Raw genomic sequence first — 19,342 nt, 5'->3', positions numbered from 1 at the left:
CCTCCGCTGAAAACAGTCTCTGTGGAACCTAGTTGGACTTTCGCGGTCAACAAATGTTAAATAAAAATAAAAAATAAAATATATATATATAAATAGATTTTGTGTGTGTGTGTGTGTGTGTGTGTGTGTGTGTGTGTGTGTGTGTGTGTGTGTGTGTGTGTATGTATGTGTGTGCATGTGTGTAGGTGTATGGGTGTGTGCATGCATGTATGTGTGTGCATGTGTGTATGTACGTGTATGTGTATGTGTGTGTATTTGTGTGCATGCGTGTATTCGTATGTGTGTGTATGTGTGTGCATGCATGTATGTATATGTTTATGTGTGTTTGCACATGTAAACATTCTGAATTCAGTTCAGGGCTGATGCAGTGCCTTATACTTATTGCTAGTCAGGAGACAGTCTGGCTCCCATACAATACCCTAATAAGTCAAAGTGGGTATCAAACAACAAATGAACGACCATTAACAATTAGACAAATAACACTAAAGAAATGCTCATTACCTGTGCAGGTTGACCCTGCTGTGATGGTTGAGCTGATGGTTGCTGGCCCTGGTCTGCTGGCTGCTGAGGAGACACTTCTGGCTGCTGTGGTGACAGAGGGGGCTGCTGGGGTGGTTGTTGTGGTGGTGGTGGGTGAACAGGAAGTGCATATTCATACTGAATGTAAATAGAGAACAACAGCTTCAAATCTTGCAGGTAGAAAGCAGTATAAGAAATGCACTGTAATGTTGTTTACCCATTAAGCATCAGGCTCTTCTTATTCTGAGACCATTTCTAAATCATGAACACTTAATATATATTATCATACAAACATCCAAATAATAATTATTTTCACCAGTAATATACTCATATTCATTGCACAAAGAGTGAAAAATGTTATGACAGAAGGGAAAGTATTTGATCCAGAAAAATGTATTTGCATATATGCAAGAAACATTCCCAGACTGTGTATCATTTATATATTTTAAATAAATGGATAGAAATCATTTACTTTATTGAGGACTAAATGGCAGCATTACTGCATATACAGCAAAAAAAATCATGGGTAATGTAAGTGGTTCCCTATGATATGAGCTAGACTGCATAGTTACACGGTACTAATGTCTATATAATGGCCATACCTTTATGGAATATGAGCACCTATACTATTCTTTAGAATTTGGTTATGTAGTTAATACTTTCTTAAATGACCTCCTCTAGATTTCAGAATAAAGTTACAAATAAAACAGCTTTTTATGCTTCTAAACAGTTTTACTTCAGATATTCAGTAATTAATACGACAGTCATTTGAACAAATTCCAAATGTATGAAATGACAGTCACAGAATTTGTCACAAAATATGTTTTCTTTGGGGAAAGCATACCACACCTTCCACTTAAAAAAAATACTCATCTCCAAGGGCAGTGTATCTTGAGGGAGGTGATATTTCTGTCACCGCAGTAGTAGTCATTCAATGAACCAGACGGCAAAAGTGCTGTTTCTGGATTTCTTGTGAATATCTAATATGCTTCCTTTCTATTCTGTTCTCTGAATCTGCACATATCTCTCTAGCTATGCAGATATTTATTTCTTATCAAACTCTTTCCCCTCCTTTGGGAACACCATTACACTTATCTCTTCCTTTCTATGTCTCTTTCTCTCTTTCTTTTGTGGTAACTGCCTTCCCATCACATTCTATTGTTCCTTTACCCTAATCTATGTGCCTCCTCTGTACCAGCCTCTATACCAGCCTCTGTACCCCTCTCACACACTTTATACAATGTATTTGAGCTCTGCACTGGTTTATATATTCAGAAAAAAGGTAATACAAGTTAATTACTTCAGATAATCATACTTCTTTAGAGTTTTCTGTATAACTGGCCCCAAAGCTTGGAACTTTCCCAAATGGCACATCCAATACTGAGCATCCTCATTCCTTTAGACAAAAAAAAAATAAATTCTCATCTCTCCTTTCAAGTCATTTGCATGTATGTCTGAATTAAGGGGTAGTAGAATTCATCTCATTTTAAGACCTGTGTGTAGACAAGGGCATTACATCTGCCATTTTCCAACGATAAGGACCAGTGTTTATTTTGAGTAAGATATACTCATAACGCATACATACAAACTTTGTGTTGCGCAGTGTAATCTTGCTTATCAACAGTCCAGTGGCAATGCCTTTTTATAGTACCATTAATAAAACAATTGAATAATTAAATTAACAAAGTAATTCAGCAGTTTTTCATATTTTCTTGCTCAGTAAGAGCATTTGAACTTTTCCACTCTACGATAAAGCTTGCCATGGAATCTCTATTTAAACCATTTGTGGGTAATGTATTATATCTTGGAATCAAACACATTTCAAAAGCACTGAAGATTGATAATTTATCATTACCTCTGTGTAAATGAATATTACACAATACACTAAACTTAAAAGCATCAATTTTCCCTCATATCCCCTAGAATGTTCTGCTACTGCACTTTCTGGAGCTTCCCTATTTAAAACTCTTGAATATTTACATATTCTACATGTTGCTATTCTTTTAGTCTGACCAATGTATCATTTAAGTTCAGTACATCCATATCGCTGTATTATATCCTACCATCTTAAAATATTTTTATAATGATTATTTCTGATAAGGCTCTTTGAAACAACTTAATCTGTAATATATTAACCCAGAAGTGATGATAATGATGTTACCGCTAAAGACCGTGAAGTATAAAGCATATTACAGAGAATTATGGCACCGCCTCTGATCATAACTTTATTATTATGTGTTCTTAACATGGATGCCAAGAAATTCAATACTGGCATCCATGTTAAGAACACATAATAATTGGTTACAGCTGGTGAGACCTGATCATTACATTTCTTAGTGCATGGAATATAGCTGTATCTGTTCCATGTACAATAAGATACAAAGTAAAAAAAAGTGTGAAGTGTTTTACCAGCTTTAAAAGTCAGTAAAGCACTTAATGAGTGCTATTGCACAGACAGCATATAAATGTAATTGGAGGAAAATGTCAGGGGCAATTTTTAAATACTGCTCTGACTCACTTACTTATGGACTGACATATGTTAAGTTCCACGGACAGAATATAAGACAAGATAGTTCAGAATGAATCAACCTAACCTGAGTGAGACCCAACCATAACAGTGCTTATAGTGTGTATAACAATTGTTACACACCTCTGAAAGGGATGTTACAGTTGGGTCTTGCTCTAATGAAATGCATTACAAGTTTATCCTTTTTCCGATTTTGGAGCATAATTATGGCACTCCATTCACTACAAGGACATTAAAGTACAGTAGAGCTCATTAATCTGTAAACACAGACTCTATGAAAAGGTGAAGTACAAAGCATGGCTTTACTGTGAATTGTAGGATTTTGGTATTTCACATCTGAAGTTCAATAGTTCAGCCTAAATATTTCATACGAGTGGAAAAACAGCAAGGGACATAAACATAATTAATCACACTGTAGAAGAGATCAGCAACTCAAAACAAAGAGAAATGAAAATGACTTCTGCTAGAATTTTATTAGGATATATCTTCAGTGACATCATCTCTAAGATGGACAGAGGGTGAAAGGAAAACAGGAAAGCACTCTAACCCAGTGGAGGTCAAAGGTCAGAACTCACCTGCAATATTAAATACATCTCTGGATGCCTTGCAAAAATTATAACCAGCTGTTGGAATGGCTCCAGACAGAGGTCAGTGCACATTGCATGTAAAGTAATAGGAAAGATATTTTGGAGAAAATTCAAATATTTAACTGTTTTAAGATGGATGGTATTAAACCAAGTTATTCATTAGGAAACTCATTGATCAGTCTTAAAGGATTCAGATAAACTTCAAAGGCTGGCATATGGTCATCCTTTTTGTAGAAAATGGATTTAATGTCACTCTAGGAAATGTGTCTTCAGGAAAACAATGGCATCACAATGCTGCATTTTCCATGAGGAAATAATTCAGAAGTATGTGGTTAAGGATTTTAAAACTGAAAGGAATAACTGAGAGTGTATAAAGGAGGCAAGGCAGAGAGACAAGTGTCTAATCTGTATCATTCTGTATTTCTACCATCTCACTATAGAGGAGTCTGAGATGTACAAACTTGGATTTTCATAGTCTTTCTATTTTTCCTGATTCCAACTGTGTCCATATATGTTTGTATGGGGTCTATGTTTATGCATCAAATGGCATGATCACCAAATGGCCATTTATTGCAAACATAGCATCGAACTCCCTTTCCTCAAACAGACATATGATCTTAAATAAAACACTGAATGATCATAGCTGGCCAACAGAAAGGAAACAACACATAGTACATACTTGTAGGTAATGTAGGGATAAGGAAACTTTCCCTTTACCCACTGTAGTGTGATCTAGGAGTTGGTATATATAATTAGCAGTGGGTGTGAGGGGCACAGCTCCCCACATATGAAGGATTCGGTGAACAATGGACCCTCCTTATGTGGGGGCTGTGCCCCCCATTACTCTACTAATTGTATATATCAACTCCAAGTTTGCACTACAGTGGGGAAAGGGCAAGTTTCCTTATGGCTACCATACTGGTAAGTCCATACTATGAATCATTTTCTTTATGTTGGCCAACTAGTATCATTCAGTATTATTATTTACGATCATATGGCATTTCTTTCAAAGGCATGTTTGAGGCTATGTTTGTGATGAATGTCCACTTGCGTAATGTGCCATCCAATGCATAAACGTAGACCCATATAAATGTATACATGCATGTATGCATCTAATGAATATGCAGCTGAACCACAGCTTTCAACTGTCCAGATTTTTGCCTCATATTTTTGGTCGGTTCCTCATAAAATTGGTGGCTTTCTGAAAAATCACTGAGGAGTGAAGTCACTAAATAATGACATAGATTTGAGTTTCAGTTTCATATTTTTCAGAAAATACATGCTTATACAAATCCTGTTATTCTAATAACTTTTTAAGTTTATAAGAGCAATATTTAAAATCTGTCCCTATTTTTGGGCCTGTGTCCCCCAATTATTTTAGGCTTTGTCCAGCTTTTTTTCACTATGATATTTAGAGGTATGAGTTGCACTGATCCAAGTAAGAGTGCTGTAAAATGCAACTCAACTTTTATTATAGTGTTTTATCACAAAGCACTGTACAAAATAACACAAACAAAATAAATAAAAAATAAAAAATAAAACAAGCACATGAAGTATAGGCCATGGTCTGTAGCACAACCTGAAAAACTGAAAACAAAACAACAGTGGTCATACTAGAAGAAGCCTTTTTTATTAAAAACATTGAGCACTTTTGTTTAGAACAAAACACCACTGTAACTCATAGACATTTAAATAACAAATAAATCATACTATACACTGTCTGCTGATAAAAAAAACAATTTAATCTAAATAAATAAATACCCTAAATACAGCATGTATTAATTGAAGTAGCAACATGAAAAACAATAAAAATACTTCATCTAATTGCTCTAGCTTTAAGCAGATATTACATATACTATAATTTTGGCCTGGTCATCTGTCTGTGGATAATAATAGTTGCCACTGCACTTCCTTAATTTGTAATATATTTCTGGAATGAAAATGGTCAACATTTTTAACAAAAAGGTTCTTCAGTACAATCACTGTTTTTTTTTTTTACTTTAAATGCAAACAAACAAATGCTAAACAAAAGTTAGGGGAAAAGAGTGAGCAGATATATATATATATATATATATATATATATATATATATATATATATATATATATACTAAATAATGTAAATGTCAATGTATTATGTTCAAAAAAAGTTAAATGTTGTACCCATTTTTAGCAACAGACATCTAGTATCCTCTAGCATAAAGTTTAGGCCGGGAAGGCAAGACAACACACATGCGTGCGAGCACACACACACACACACACACACACACACACACACACACACATACACACACACACACACACACATGCACACGCACATGCACACACACACAGAACCCAGATTGTACCTGCTGGTGCTCTTGCTGAGGTTGCTGTGCCCACGGAGCCAAGGCTGTAAATATCTGTTGAAGTTGCTGCTGCCATGGCAGTAGTGACTGGAACTGATTATATCCATTTAACGGGAACTGTCAGAACAGTAATCACTATGTTAACATTCTGTGCTGTGGAAGCATGCAAGTAGTGAATTATCAAGTTTTAAAGTAAATGCAACCTACACTGATGTTTAGTATTTGCTTTACCTGAGCTTGAGGGGACATACCAAACTGTCCATATCTTCTCATCCTCTGAAAGACATACAAAATTACCATAGCTTACTTTTACTGAGTATTAAAATATCCAATATGTGAGAACTGAATAAACAGAGTGCCTAAAGATGTCTAACATATGAACAATGACTTAACAGAATGCATTATTGCTTATGACTTTTACTTTGTTTGTGTTGTAACATCATATTATCAAGATGCAACACATTGTTATTCAAATAATCATATTATATGTCAAGCTACTTTGGAAACATACAAAGACATGATAAGGCACTGGCAAATTGTCAGAACTGAAACTCTTATTACATATGTTTGTACATATTTAAACTATTAATAGAGGTAAGAAACAAAGGTTCTGTGGCAATCCTGTTAGCTAAACTGCTGGCACATAGTATGTTGCAGACAGTATTACCAGCTAATGTATGCAGCATCAAAAGAGACAACTGCCTCATAACAAAGGGTTTTGTTTACACTTATGTACTACAAGTGCTCAAATACTAGTAACTTACAACACTTTTGTTTACAAACACAGGCACTCTAACTCCCACTAGCTCAGTCTTACTTAACTACTTAGCCCGTCTAAAACTCAACCCTATTAAACTGTATAGCCCTAGCTGAGCCATAACTCTAAGCCTAAAAGCAGAAGTGTGCACCCTGTACTGGTAAAACAAACAAAAAAAAAGGATTTGGTTGCGGAAAACCTGCAGGATGGTTCCTGCACACAGTACCTATCTATATGCCCCATGCCATCTCCATGGTAATCCCTTCTTCTGGCACACCAACCAGGTGACCATATCAATGACACTCCCCCCCAACCCACCCATTCAGGTCATATTTCTTTGCCCTGCTCCTGACCCTCCTTCCTCACACTAAGTCAGTAAAAAAAAAAATTCTTTTAAACTGTAGCAAACTGCTTGTTACAAACATAGCAAACAGTTGTTACAGCTTATACCCTGCCTGCATGGAGCACCATGGTGCTCAACTTTATTTAAAAAGAAATTATCTCTTCTTTTAAACTGTAGAAAAATGCTTGCTACATTTGTAGCAAACAGTTGCAAAAATTTATACCCTGCATGGAGCACTTCGGCATTCAGGTTTTAGTTAAAAATCCCCCTCCCACTCTTCAAACTTATATCCCTTTCTCGAATGCTGTTCTACTCTACTCTACAGTCCTACCCCTCCCACTACCTCCCTACAGCTGCTACGCTTAACTCAGTCAAATTAAAATAATATATTTGAGTAAGGTACAGTAGCCTGTACAAGAAAAAGAAGCTTGAGTCCCTGGCTTTGAGACAGTGGTCTTACAGCACTTGGGACTCAAGCACTTGTAGTAGAACTGTACTAAATGGTTAAATAACATTTTCACATTTTGTAATTAAGATTTTTTGGGGTATATTATCTTTCTTTGTAAACTGTTGCATATATTTTTAAATGAGTAAACCCTTGCTAAATGAAAAAAGTTATGCCTGAAGATAAACCAAAACTGTGTACTCAAGCTAAATAGATCAAAGCTATTCAAGAACTACATCATTTATAAAAAATATTTGTTAAAGCTAACAACTGGGCAATAGTGTAATGGTTGGATTTCTATTAGTTACTACCAAACAATATTTATAAAGGGCTTTAGGCATTACAGAACAAGTCACAAAGGGAAGGATCATATAACCTGCAAATGGCTGCCACACAGTAATCTTGGCTGTCATCTGGGGTTTGAATCATTATGGAGATCAGAGACACAATTACGGCAGCAGATATTAACAAGGAGACAAAACTGGAAGGGAACAGACTCTTATTTTATAGCATTAAATTGGGAGATGTCTTCATCAAGGGTAAGTAGGTAAAACAGTAAACTCTCTAATGGACTACAAGTTCAAAGAAAATCAGATAACCGCATTGAGGAAGGATAGTATCTCTGACTTAGTCCTCAACAAAGGTGAGTGTCAAGGACAGGAATGTGTTAACCATTATGTAGCATAATTGAGTAATTCTGCCACATTATAGTTTGCAAGCACTGGAGGTTTGCTGTAACATGCAATCAGGACAGAAGTCTGGAACCTCAAAACAGTAGATGCCTGTCTATTAATTACTGAAGAGAGAAATGTCTTTGTTTGTTTGTTTGTTAGATGGGTAAATTAACAGATCTTGCATAGGACCCTATTAGCCATGATGTGGATTATGAGGGCAAGAGGTAATATCTGTAATGCATATGGAGAGTTTGGAGTAGTTACTTGACCACCAGTCTGTAAAAGGGGTAGGAAACTTGAACACCTTAAGAGAATACATACAAATACTGGAAATATTAACAACACAAGGAGTAATGTGAGGTCAGAAATGAGTCTTGTGCCCTGGATCTGTCTGGCAGAAACCCTATCCACAGAGCCATGATGCTGTTTACTAGTATAGTATAGGAAAATATGGAGAATGACAAGTGTTGTGGATGTGTGTATACATGTCCATGTATGTGTGTTTGTGTGTGTGTGTGTGTGTGTGTGTGTGTGTGTGTGTGTGTGTGTGTGTGTGTGTGTGTGTGTGTGTGTGTGTGTGTGCACTTCTGCCTGTGTGTGTATAGGGTGTGTGTGTGGGGGGGGGGGTCAGTATGTCTGCGTGTGTGGGTGTGTCTGTGTCTGAATACAACTGCTGCAGGAGGCCAAACAAAAGAAATAAAGCTCATCTTGCAGAGCACATTCACCATACTGAAGAAAGAACATGCAGAGATGATGGCTAGATAAGTAAATGTTTCAGATACAATGAAGAAAATAGAAAGAATGGGGTCAGATATTACTTTGGAGGTTTGCTATAATGAACGTTACCATGTGGTCATGAGTTTGATTCTCTCGCTCTCTCTCTGCTTCCATTTACATAATGCATGGCTCTCAGCAAGTCATTTAACTAAACACTATTCCCAGATCACACCTAAGGGATTTATTTATGTCTCGTGCATCCTCAGGATTCACCCTACTCCTTGTGACAAACTTGCTAGGGAAATGAAAGTATGGTTGTAGGGCCCAAATTATTGAGGTGTCAAGAAAGAAGGCCAAGCAGAAGAAACGGAGAGGTGAATTAGAAGAGTATATGCCTGCAAAAAGCAAGTATCCAGTTTTGCTTGCTAGGACAAATCCTAATAAGAATTTTTGTGCCAGATAATACAATGTTGAAAAAGAAATCATTCACTAATGACACCAAGACTGGAGGACTATTCATGGGTGACAGGCCTAGTTTTCAATGAGTTTCTTAGACTGCACTGATAGGTGGCATCTGGGTTTTAAAGTAAAAAGTTTCTATATTTTTTGGAAGATAGGGACTTCAAGGAAATGAAAACATTCTCTCTCCTAGCCTTTCCCTTTCAGTATCCTGGTTTTAGTACTTGGGTTTATAGATAATATTAATTGCAACTGCTTACTGTTGGCTTGTGCTCATTTTTCTTGATATAGGCAGCAAAATGCCTTGTATGTGACTTCCAGTCTGTTCCAGGTTAGGGAAATAATCCCGAACATTCTTTTAAAGTACACTGTTACATGCATGTATACAATGTTATGAAGGCAATAAAAATAAAAAAAAACTTTTTACCTCAAGACTGACACTTGCCATACCAGGTGTTCCAGCTTGTTGTGGAAATAGCTGAAAAATAAATATCGTTACTAGCAGACATCATGGAAAATGTATATGCATTGCCCGAAATATATGAAGAGAGTAACAGTGAAATATATTTCCTGGTCATTATGCTAATAGTAGTAGTATTTAATAAACAGCCATCACAGAAAAAAATATTATTTATTGCCAAAAATATATGAATACATTAACAGTGAAACATTATTTTCAATTTGTTATGCCAATATTACAGGTTAGAAAACAATATGCTAAAAAGCTACTTTTGTTTATTTCTACTGTTTAAAGACAAGTGGTCAAATGTTTCATTACTTACTGGCAATGCATGGATTGTGCCAAGAAGGCACATCAGTAACGACAAATCTTTCATGTCTTCAGGAAAATCTGAAAGAAGCAGCTGTATTAATTTTCTTCTAACAAGCACAGTATAGCAGCATGATGTTCCTTTGTTTCATCTCTCTCTGAACAGAATTGTACAGGCAGATGGCTGACTGAAGCTAAAATATTTAAAAAATTCAAACATAGTGACTTGATTCAAAACTGAAACACGTGGACCACCCCAAATGTTGTTGTCCTCAGTTAGATTTTTAAGAAATGCAAAATTATGCATAACAGTGTGCTGTAAAGCATCATAAAATGTGAAAAATAATGAAAGCTGGTTCTAATATAAATAAAAATATACATACATTGGAGCACATGTTCATGTTGAAAAAGGTGAGAATGAAATAATCAGACATGCATCACATTATAAAGATGTATTATGACATATTCGGTACATGAAATCTGCAGTGACAACTTTGTGAACTGTAGTCTATGTTGTTGTATTGTACATCATTTCAAATTAAGTTCTGTCTGCATAAAGTCTCGGATATTGGAATGAGTGAGTTTTAAGTTGTTACTAAATTATGTACTGCTAATAATATAAATACTACATAATATATATTGTGTTTCATATAACTCAAAATCTCAGTTGTCCTATCCAAATATCATACATTAAAACAAGAATATATTTCAATACTAAATATAATCCTCTTATTTCTGGGCATTGTCGTTCAAAATATCCAAAGAGCTCATTCTATAATTATTATCATGACCATACTATTAACTGATCTGGCAAAATTAAAAAGTAAAGATTCTCAGAAACTGTAACTAACATTTTTTTCTGATTCTATTTGTAAATAAAAGCTCCGACAGACTCTGCCTGCATCAGTCTTTGAGGGTTTATGTTTTCAATGTACTTAGAAATTATCTCATCCCAGAAACTTGAAATCTGAATAAAACATTTGAAGACTGTAAACAAAACCAAATAATACTTGTTATTCTCTTCTAATATTGTGTAAATAACACAATAAAGCCTAAAGTAATATACACGTCTAATATGGTCTCATATGACCTTAAGTAAAGATACTAGCAAAATGAACACATCTATGCATACTTTATTAGCAAACCTTATGTTAAACTGAAGGAACTTTAACATGTTTCTTCCTGCTTAATGCAAGTACATATTTTAAAAATAAATGGCCGATACATTAAAATAAAATGCAAATAAATAAATAAGAAATATAAACAATTACCTTTGTTGGTTCCTAAAATCAATCAGCAAGACAAAGTAGGTAAAATACATTTACAAAACACAAAGATTGTTCCAGAGCTTTATTAGTGTTCAGTGGCCCAGAGAACAGAATTTATACTTACACCCGGTCTCAGACACCCAATCAGAGTTTAGACACAACCTCAGCACTTAAATAATTGTGCATAGCAATTTCTTGCAGGTATTTGCATGAAATGGATCTACCATGTTATTATTTTAACCATGTATTACAGTGGGACTAGCTAAATGAATAGTCTAGCAACAAATTAATTACATGTATATACTAGCTGGTAAAAATGTATTTAGGTAAGCTGTCTGCAAAGGATGTTTTTTGCAAACTTGTTGAAGTAAATATAACACATTTAAGCATATTATCTTACTAGAAAGGAAGTCATTTGAAGGAAAAAAATAAGCATGTTTCAAGAATGTCAGGGCAACTAAGGTGTTGATGCAATGAGCTGCATATTACCTGCATTCTGTATATTTTCAAATATATTTTACTGTAAAATGCTTAAACTGTAAAAGTAAAGCAAATTATAAGACAAATAGAATTTTCATACGTTTTTACTAAACTTGCAGTCAAAGGGACCATTAAGGACCCTAACCCAAATTCTCAGTTGACCCCAACCACTATCTGGTTAAGTGACTTTCTCAAGGTCACACGGTAGGCAAATGAGGGCTGAGGGAACCAAACCATGTGCCACAGGAACTACAATAGACCCTGTGAATTATAGTCCTATCAATCCTAATAGCTTAATTTCTAAGGTCATGTAACATATAATTTTTGACTTCACAAACTAGGTATTTAAAAAATTCATCCAAATTAATCCACAACAGTTTGGTTCCATCAAGGGTAGATCATGTCTACTTAACCTGGATGGCTTCTTTGTAAGGGTTACTGAGGCAGTGGACAGTAACCACTCAGTCTACACAGCTTAAATGGATCTGGCCAAGGCCTTCAGCACTGTACCCATGCTGGCATTGTAAACAAACTAAAAAAATTAAGGTAGATCATTATACGTTAAAATGGATTTAAGACAGGTGATACCTTTTTAACCTCCATACTACAAGTCCTGATCTATGGCTAGCCACTTTTGCTGATGACTGCAAGTTTAGTGCTGTTGTCCATTTCAACACCAATACGGAAATGTTTCAGTAAAAACTAGCTCTTACAAACCAATGGTATACAGAGAAATGGTTCAGATTAGATGCAAAAACTGTAGCAGTCTTGTCTTTGTGAAATATACCTCATATACAGCTTGTAGAATAGCAAGTACACCACTTCATAAGGACATAGTAGGCAGGAATCTTGGCATCCAAATCTACAATTATTTGACCTTTGACTACTATGTTGCCACAGTAGTTAAGAAATTCTTCTGTCTAGAACAATTGATTTCCAAAGGTATCTCATCAAGGTCAAAGGCTGTTATTGTCAGTCAGTACTTTGCCCTAATTAGACCAATTATTGAGTGTAATGCCCTGTTGGCTTGTACTTAGCCAGACATATAATGCACCAAAGAAGGCCCCGAAGGCTCCAGACATAAAATATTATTACCCTAAAAGGTTTTAGCTACTGATCCATACTAGAACAGTATCCCGTATTCTGTTTCTTATAACCTCCTCAGCAGAGCTCTGTGTCTGGCATTTACTGTCACTGAAGTCCCTACCCTAACTGATCATTTATACATTCACTGGCCAGACAGCTATTGATGGATTACCTACTTAACTGAATAAACAACTTGAAAATTCAACAAAGCATCTTTATTCCTCCCACAGGGAGGCCATCGGAGATAGAGTTTCCTAGATGTGCTAGCTAAAGTTATTTTGTCTGGACTAATCCTTAGCACTCTTTAACTTTACATGTTATATTTGCTGAACCATCTGATAGAGATGCGATGAAGTCTCAGATCTAAGAGCTTTTGGAAAAGTTCTGTATGGCTAATAGGTTCAAAATTTTGGACTGATGTAAAAATAATCCTGGCACCACCAGACAGCTGTTCAACTTTTCACTAATGAGGTCAAAGACAATTAACCATGTGAAATTTCCAAGATATCTGTAGTCTGATCAATAGCTGCAAATAAAAGTTGGCATATTATGAAAGCTGACAAGGGTGGTACCATAGTAGTGATGAGGTCTACAGATTACAGTGCAGCAATAAAAATCCTACTGAATGATGTCACTTGTTATAAAAAGGTTACAGCAGACTACATCACACAAAGTTTTCTTAGACTTGACACCTGTCTGTTTGATTTGTTCAGCCAGGGGAATTTAGATTATTCTGTCTACAACTTTTTGTTAGTTGAACATCCTAAACTGGCGACACTATTTGGCATTCCCAAGGTACATAAGAACAGGGAAGATCCCCCTTTTAGACCTATAGTGTCTACCAGTTTTTCAAAGACTGAATCTATTTCCATATGGCTAGACAAACTTTTGAATCCCATTGTGCAAAATTCAAAATTTTATCTGAGAGACTCATGGCATCTTTTAGAATTATTGAGTCAACTAGATAAAGTGGAAGTGCCTTTCAAATTTGTATCACTAGGCGTTGTTTCTCTTTACACTTGTATAGATCAGACCACAGGTATAGAATTTTTAAGGGACTATTTAAGTCAACACACTGACTTTAATAATAATCTTGTCAGTGCCATTTGTACCTTGATGGAACTTGTATTGGAGAACATTTTTTTCAGGTTTGAAAACTCACTATTTCAGCAAACATCAGGCATTGCAATGGGATCTAGGGTAGCATCATGTTTTGCTAATTTAGTGATGGCAATGTGGGAGATCAGGTTTCTTATTACCCACCCTCTAGCTGAAAACATCTTATTTTATAGGTGCTACATAGATTACTTGATTTTTTTTATGGAAGGGGGACTTAGAAACCTTTTTGTCCTTTGTACAACATTTAAACTGTTCCACTGATTTTTTAAAGTTTACTATGGGGAGTTTTGGTGACAGTATTGATTTTTTGGACTTACATTTATCTTTCAATTACAGTAATTTAAATTTTGAAAGTAGTATTTATAGGAAGTCCACATTTGTCAACCAATATCTACACCATCACAGTTTACATCCAGAATTTATGAAGCGTGGAGTTGTCAAAGGACAATTTATCAGACTCAGTTGTTTGACAAGTAATTATGAGATTTTTCAGTGGGAAATACGTAAACTCAGTGGGGTTTTTTGTACAAAGGGGGTATGATTTAACTTGGTTAAAGGGTATCATCAATGAGATCATTGGTCTTAGATCACATAAAACTTGTCCTATTTTAAAGCAAGCTGATGACAATGTTCATCATAGATTAGAAATAGTCACCAAAGTTAATGATTATTCTCTGGCCTTTCCTATTCCTATTACTAATGAAATGTCATATATTAAAAACATTATTTTAGACAATTGGAAAGTAGTATTGGGCAACTCTGAGTTGAGTAAGACCATTGGTGATTTGCCCATTTTTACTTATAAAAAGGTTGTTAACATCAAAACCATTTTAGAGAACGGTGCCTTATGTAAAAATATTGTGGGTGAATCTAGTTTTACCTTTGGCACTTACTCTTGCGGGACATGTAAACAATGCAGATACATTACTGGGACTTCTACAGTAGTATTTAACTCATTCCCTCCAGCAGAGCTCTTTTGAGTGTATACCTTTAACTCCCAGTGGGCATGGCTTCAGCCTTTAAAAAATGAATTTATCACCTTACAGTTCTAACAAATACTTATTAACAGAGATCATATATCAATACAATTGTGTTTGCCATCATATATGCTTCAAGATAAAATATTCTGATAACTTGTGTGTAGCATGGTTTTGGATTTATTAATGCAAACATGAACAGGCAATATTTGACACCTAGAGGAGCAGTAGGAGGTAACTGCAGAAACGCTTGTGGACGTCATTCGGTTGTAATGAGTTAAACACATGAATAAAGTTGTTTCGTGTAAAGGACATTACACATGCAAAACAACTAATGTGGTTTATTCAGCTATGTGTAATTCATGTGAACATTTTTATATAGGTAAGACCATTAGAGCGTTGAACAAACGTATATATGCGCACATTTTGGCTATACGTAAAAATGATATGTCAAATGCATTGGCAAGACACTCTGTAGTATATCCTAGTTTCAAAAAGTTATCTTTCTTTGTATTAGAACGAGTTAATAGTGACATTTTTAGTGGAGATTTCAAAGTGATTTTAGAATGTAAGGAAACCTTATGGCAAATTTTGTTGAATGCAGACCAGCTTCATGGATTAAATGATATGATAAATATCAAATGCTTTTTACAAGCACAAAGGTTATAAAGCAATAATATTTATTTATATTTATTTATTTTCATTTTACTTGTAGTTTTAAAGTAATTTATACATTATGACATAAGTATGGAAGTGTATATACATTTTTATTGGCTGAAATAGAAACATGTGACATGTTTGGTAGCTATTTAAATGATGTAATTAGTATGGGTGTTGTTTCTGATGAAGTTCAATTTTATTAAACTTGACGAAAGCGCTATGAAGGTTGTGGTATCTGTTTTCTCCCACCCACTGACAGATATATTTGTCTATACTCAAGTGTTTAAAGGCTTGTTCTATTTGATACTATGTATATATTTTTGTTTTTAAATTTTTATCCTGTAAATGTGTTAACACTCATTTTTTTTGTCTATAATTTCTATTACTTGATGTGATGACTTTGTATGTAAGCTTAAGCTGGAACTTTTCTCCCCTGAAAATGGGCACTGTCCATCCTGGTAAATAAATGTAAAATAAAATAAAATAATAAAATATTCTAGTTGATTCAGACGTTTGACTTCACAAGCACAGCTCAGTTTAACTTTATATAACCTAAACATAGAGTTTGAAGGTACAACCTACAACGATGAGTGGTTGCTTGGGAGGGCTAGTAATTCTTTACTTGATCTGTACTACATCTGTAGAACATTAATTAAAATAGTTTCCCTGATTTTAAAATAGGGGCACTGTTTCTTCATTTGGAGTATAATTCACAGGGTTCCCTACCGAAATGTCAGTGCTTGAAATGCTGAAAGTTGATAGGCCGATAAAAAAAAGATGGAAAACCTAGAGAAAAGTGAATCTCAAAAATCATTCTTCTCCTTTAAATTTTTTAGAAGGTGGATCAAACCCCCTGCACTCCCCAAACTTTATATATAATATAATATAATATAATATAATATAATATAATATAATATATATAACAACTCTGAGATCATCGTACTTCGGAGAAAGGGGAATATTCAGGAAAAATGGCATCTCTAACTTAGCGTATGTCTGTTCTTTTAGCTATTTATTGTTCATGTTTCAGGACTCACTCTAGTTGGTCCTGACATTACCACCACTCTTTCTCCTTTATATCTTCTGTCCTGATGAAAGACATGAAAACCCGAAATATTCATTTTCTTTTTATCCGTGAATTCAGACAGGTTTATCTGATAACTAGGATGTCAGAATTGCAGTGACTTATTTAGTTGACATTTTTTTACCAGGAAAGTCTGACTGGGACAGAGCCCATTTTCAGTGGAGGCCCAGGGAGTAATGCTCCAGATGCATGTTTTGAATTTGGGAGAAAACCAGAGCACCCAGAGGAAACCCACAAGAACCTAAGGAGGACATGAAGTCTCCACACAGAAGGCACCCCACCTAAGAATTGAACCAGAGAAACCTCTTGCTGTGAAGTGACAATGCTAAACACTGCACCACTGCATAGCCCATTAATACATGCAGTTGCTTCAATTTGTCGCAGACCCCACAGACATTCAGCTGGAAAAATCTAGACCTTTTAAAATCTGAGTTGAGTTTTGTGGAAGAAGGGAAATCTGCTATTTAAATTCATGGTTTATCTCCATTTGTTATATTACTGATCTGAAGAGACAGTGGACTTAGCCAAGTCCTGGTTCCTATCAACATCACCTGTATATCTTGGTAGAAGTTGAATCCATGTTTCAATAAAGTGACAAGCCATTTTTAGTTTATGTTTGTAATGAATAGCAATGAGCCAGATACAAGGCCATCTCAGACCCAACATTGATGGAGTTGCTGCATATCTATAAGTCAAACTCCACTCACACAACCCAGACGCAAGACCTCAACCTGGTCTGTGACATTAATAGAACCTGTTGGTGGGATAGATTTGTGTCCCAAAGACGTCCTCCCCATCTGTGGAATAGACTCCCTCTCCATGTCAAGTAGAGTACCTCACTAGTCCTCTTTAAAAGGAACCTGGATGACTAGATGGGAAACAGAAAATACACCCCTGAAATCTCACGTGTCCCTGCTGGACAGGGGAAACAGGTGCTGATTTTGTGGGAACATGGGCAAAATTCTTGGCTAGGCTTCTAACAAGGGTGCCCGCAGGCAGGTGCAAGGGGGTGCACTTGCACCCCCCTGGATTTTCTTAATGCTATCTGCAAAAGACACTTTTTTCTATTTTATTTCCACTTACTTTTTCTTTTTCTGTAAAGCCTGCATTGTTTGTAGAATCGGACTTTTAGGAAGAAATGTTAGTGGAGGTGGTGTGGCAGGCAGTCACATGACACAATGATGCATAATTGATGACTAACGTGACAAGCGTCAAACTCCTCCTTAAACTTTATAACTGGCGACCGCATCATTATGGAAGACTGCAGGTGGACAGTGGAGAAGACTATCCTTCCTGATTCATGGCTGTGGCTATTCAAAACCATCATGTGGTGGAAGGACTGGACTGGACTGGTGGTGGTGTTGGTACAAGAAGAAGGTAGGTTAGTTGCTCCACTCCTGAGTCGGAGTCCTTTTTTTTTTCACAGTGACTGAACACTTGGCGGTTGTCGCCAAAACACAAAAGTGGTGCACTTACTTGAAATGGAGTTTGTGTGAGTGAGTAGTGCTCTGCACCTTCCGTGTGTATATTTTGTGAATTTTGTAAAAGAAAAAAGTGTTTCAGTATCCTTTCCCTCAGACTTAGTTGAACCTCCCCCCTGTAGAGCTACCTTTTTCGAGTGTGGAGTGGCTAATGACTGCTCTAATTGCATTACTTAATATAACATACTTATTAATTGACTTATAGCTGGTTCTTCATCCTTTTTTCCAAAGATGTGTGATGCATTTCTCAGCTAGCAACAGGACCAAAGTTGCAAATTGCTACGTATGCCTTTGGGGGTAAAAGGTGCTTCTTCCACCCCAGTAACAGAAGCAATGGGGGGGGGACTCTAATCTGTCCTTCTAGAACTTTATTTAAAAGTGTTTGAAGTGCACTCTTAAAGTTAATCAGCCTGGGGAAAAATAAAATGTGTAGATCCAGTCTCCCCTTACTGCTTGGTTACAGTTATAGTTAGTGTCAATGTTTGTTTGTGTCTTTCGGCTTTTCCCAGTTAGGGGTCGCCACAGCGGAACTCCGGTCCGCTAATGATTGGCAGTTGATTTTTTTATGTACCGACTTGCCAGGCCTGACGCACAACCTTATGGTTAGTGTCAATAAACATTCTATTTTGCCTAACCAGGGTATGAAAATACTTGTGAAGAAATTTCCAGCTAATTATCTTACATTTCGTAAGCTGGATTACTTTACTCATCGCCAGGGGACGACCTAACCATGCCCTGTACAATATCTGTATTGAAACCATTTGTTCCCAGTCATTCTTATATTTCAATGCCATGCTTTGTTTTGCTACATTCCAAACTTTGAAAAAAATTAGATATTAAATTCCTGCTATGGTCCACTTCATTCCTAAAGTCTCTCGTTAAGGGAATTAAGTCACAGCCTGAAAACTTTAAATGTTTGTACCAATTTTAATTTTCTTTTAATTTAGAAACTAGTCCTAAATAGTTTAAGTGGAGGCCCTGTTAGAGATTTAGTTCTGATTGTCTGTCAACTTAATATCTGACCATTGTTTGTAAGCTGATAGC

General features: G+C 35.9%; 1 protein-coding gene across 3 annotated transcripts in view; it reads right to left on the bottom strand.

Annotated features, from left to right (window-relative positions):
• The window catches only part of LOC122793741 (ameloblastin-like), a 29,811-nt gene extending 18,292 nt beyond the window's left edge, over positions 1–11,519 (bottom strand). For 2 of the 3 annotated variants that reach the window (XM_044061940.1, XM_044061943.1), the window contains exons 1-6: positions 11,415–11,519; positions 10,157–10,224; positions 9,802–9,852; positions 6,187–6,255; positions 5,980–6,096; positions 502–657 (exon numbers count right to left, since the gene is read on the bottom strand). In XM_044061940.1, the coding sequence (XP_043917875.1) occupies positions 502–657; positions 5,980–6,096; positions 6,187–6,255; positions 9,802–9,852; positions 10,157–10,210 (447 nt within the window). In that variant the 5' untranslated portion in view covers positions 10,211–10,224; positions 11,415–11,519. The remainder of the gene's footprint in view (positions 1–501; positions 658–5,979; positions 6,097–6,186; positions 6,256–9,801; positions 9,853–10,156; positions 10,225–11,414) is intronic. The other variant, XM_044061942.1, reaches the window with a different exon arrangement.
• Positions 11,520–19,342: the final 7,823 nt, after the last annotated feature.

The sequence above is a fragment of the Protopterus annectens genome, chromosome 2.part0, assembly GCF_019279795.1.
Source record: "Protopterus annectens isolate FY-2018-M chromosome 2.part0, PAN1.0, whole genome shotgun sequence".
Taxonomy (NCBI): Eukaryota; Metazoa; Chordata; order Ceratodontiformes; family Protopteridae; genus Protopterus; species Protopterus annectens.
The sequence above is the reverse complement of the archived record's forward strand: the minus strand, read 5'-3'. Positions and strand labels throughout refer to the sequence as shown.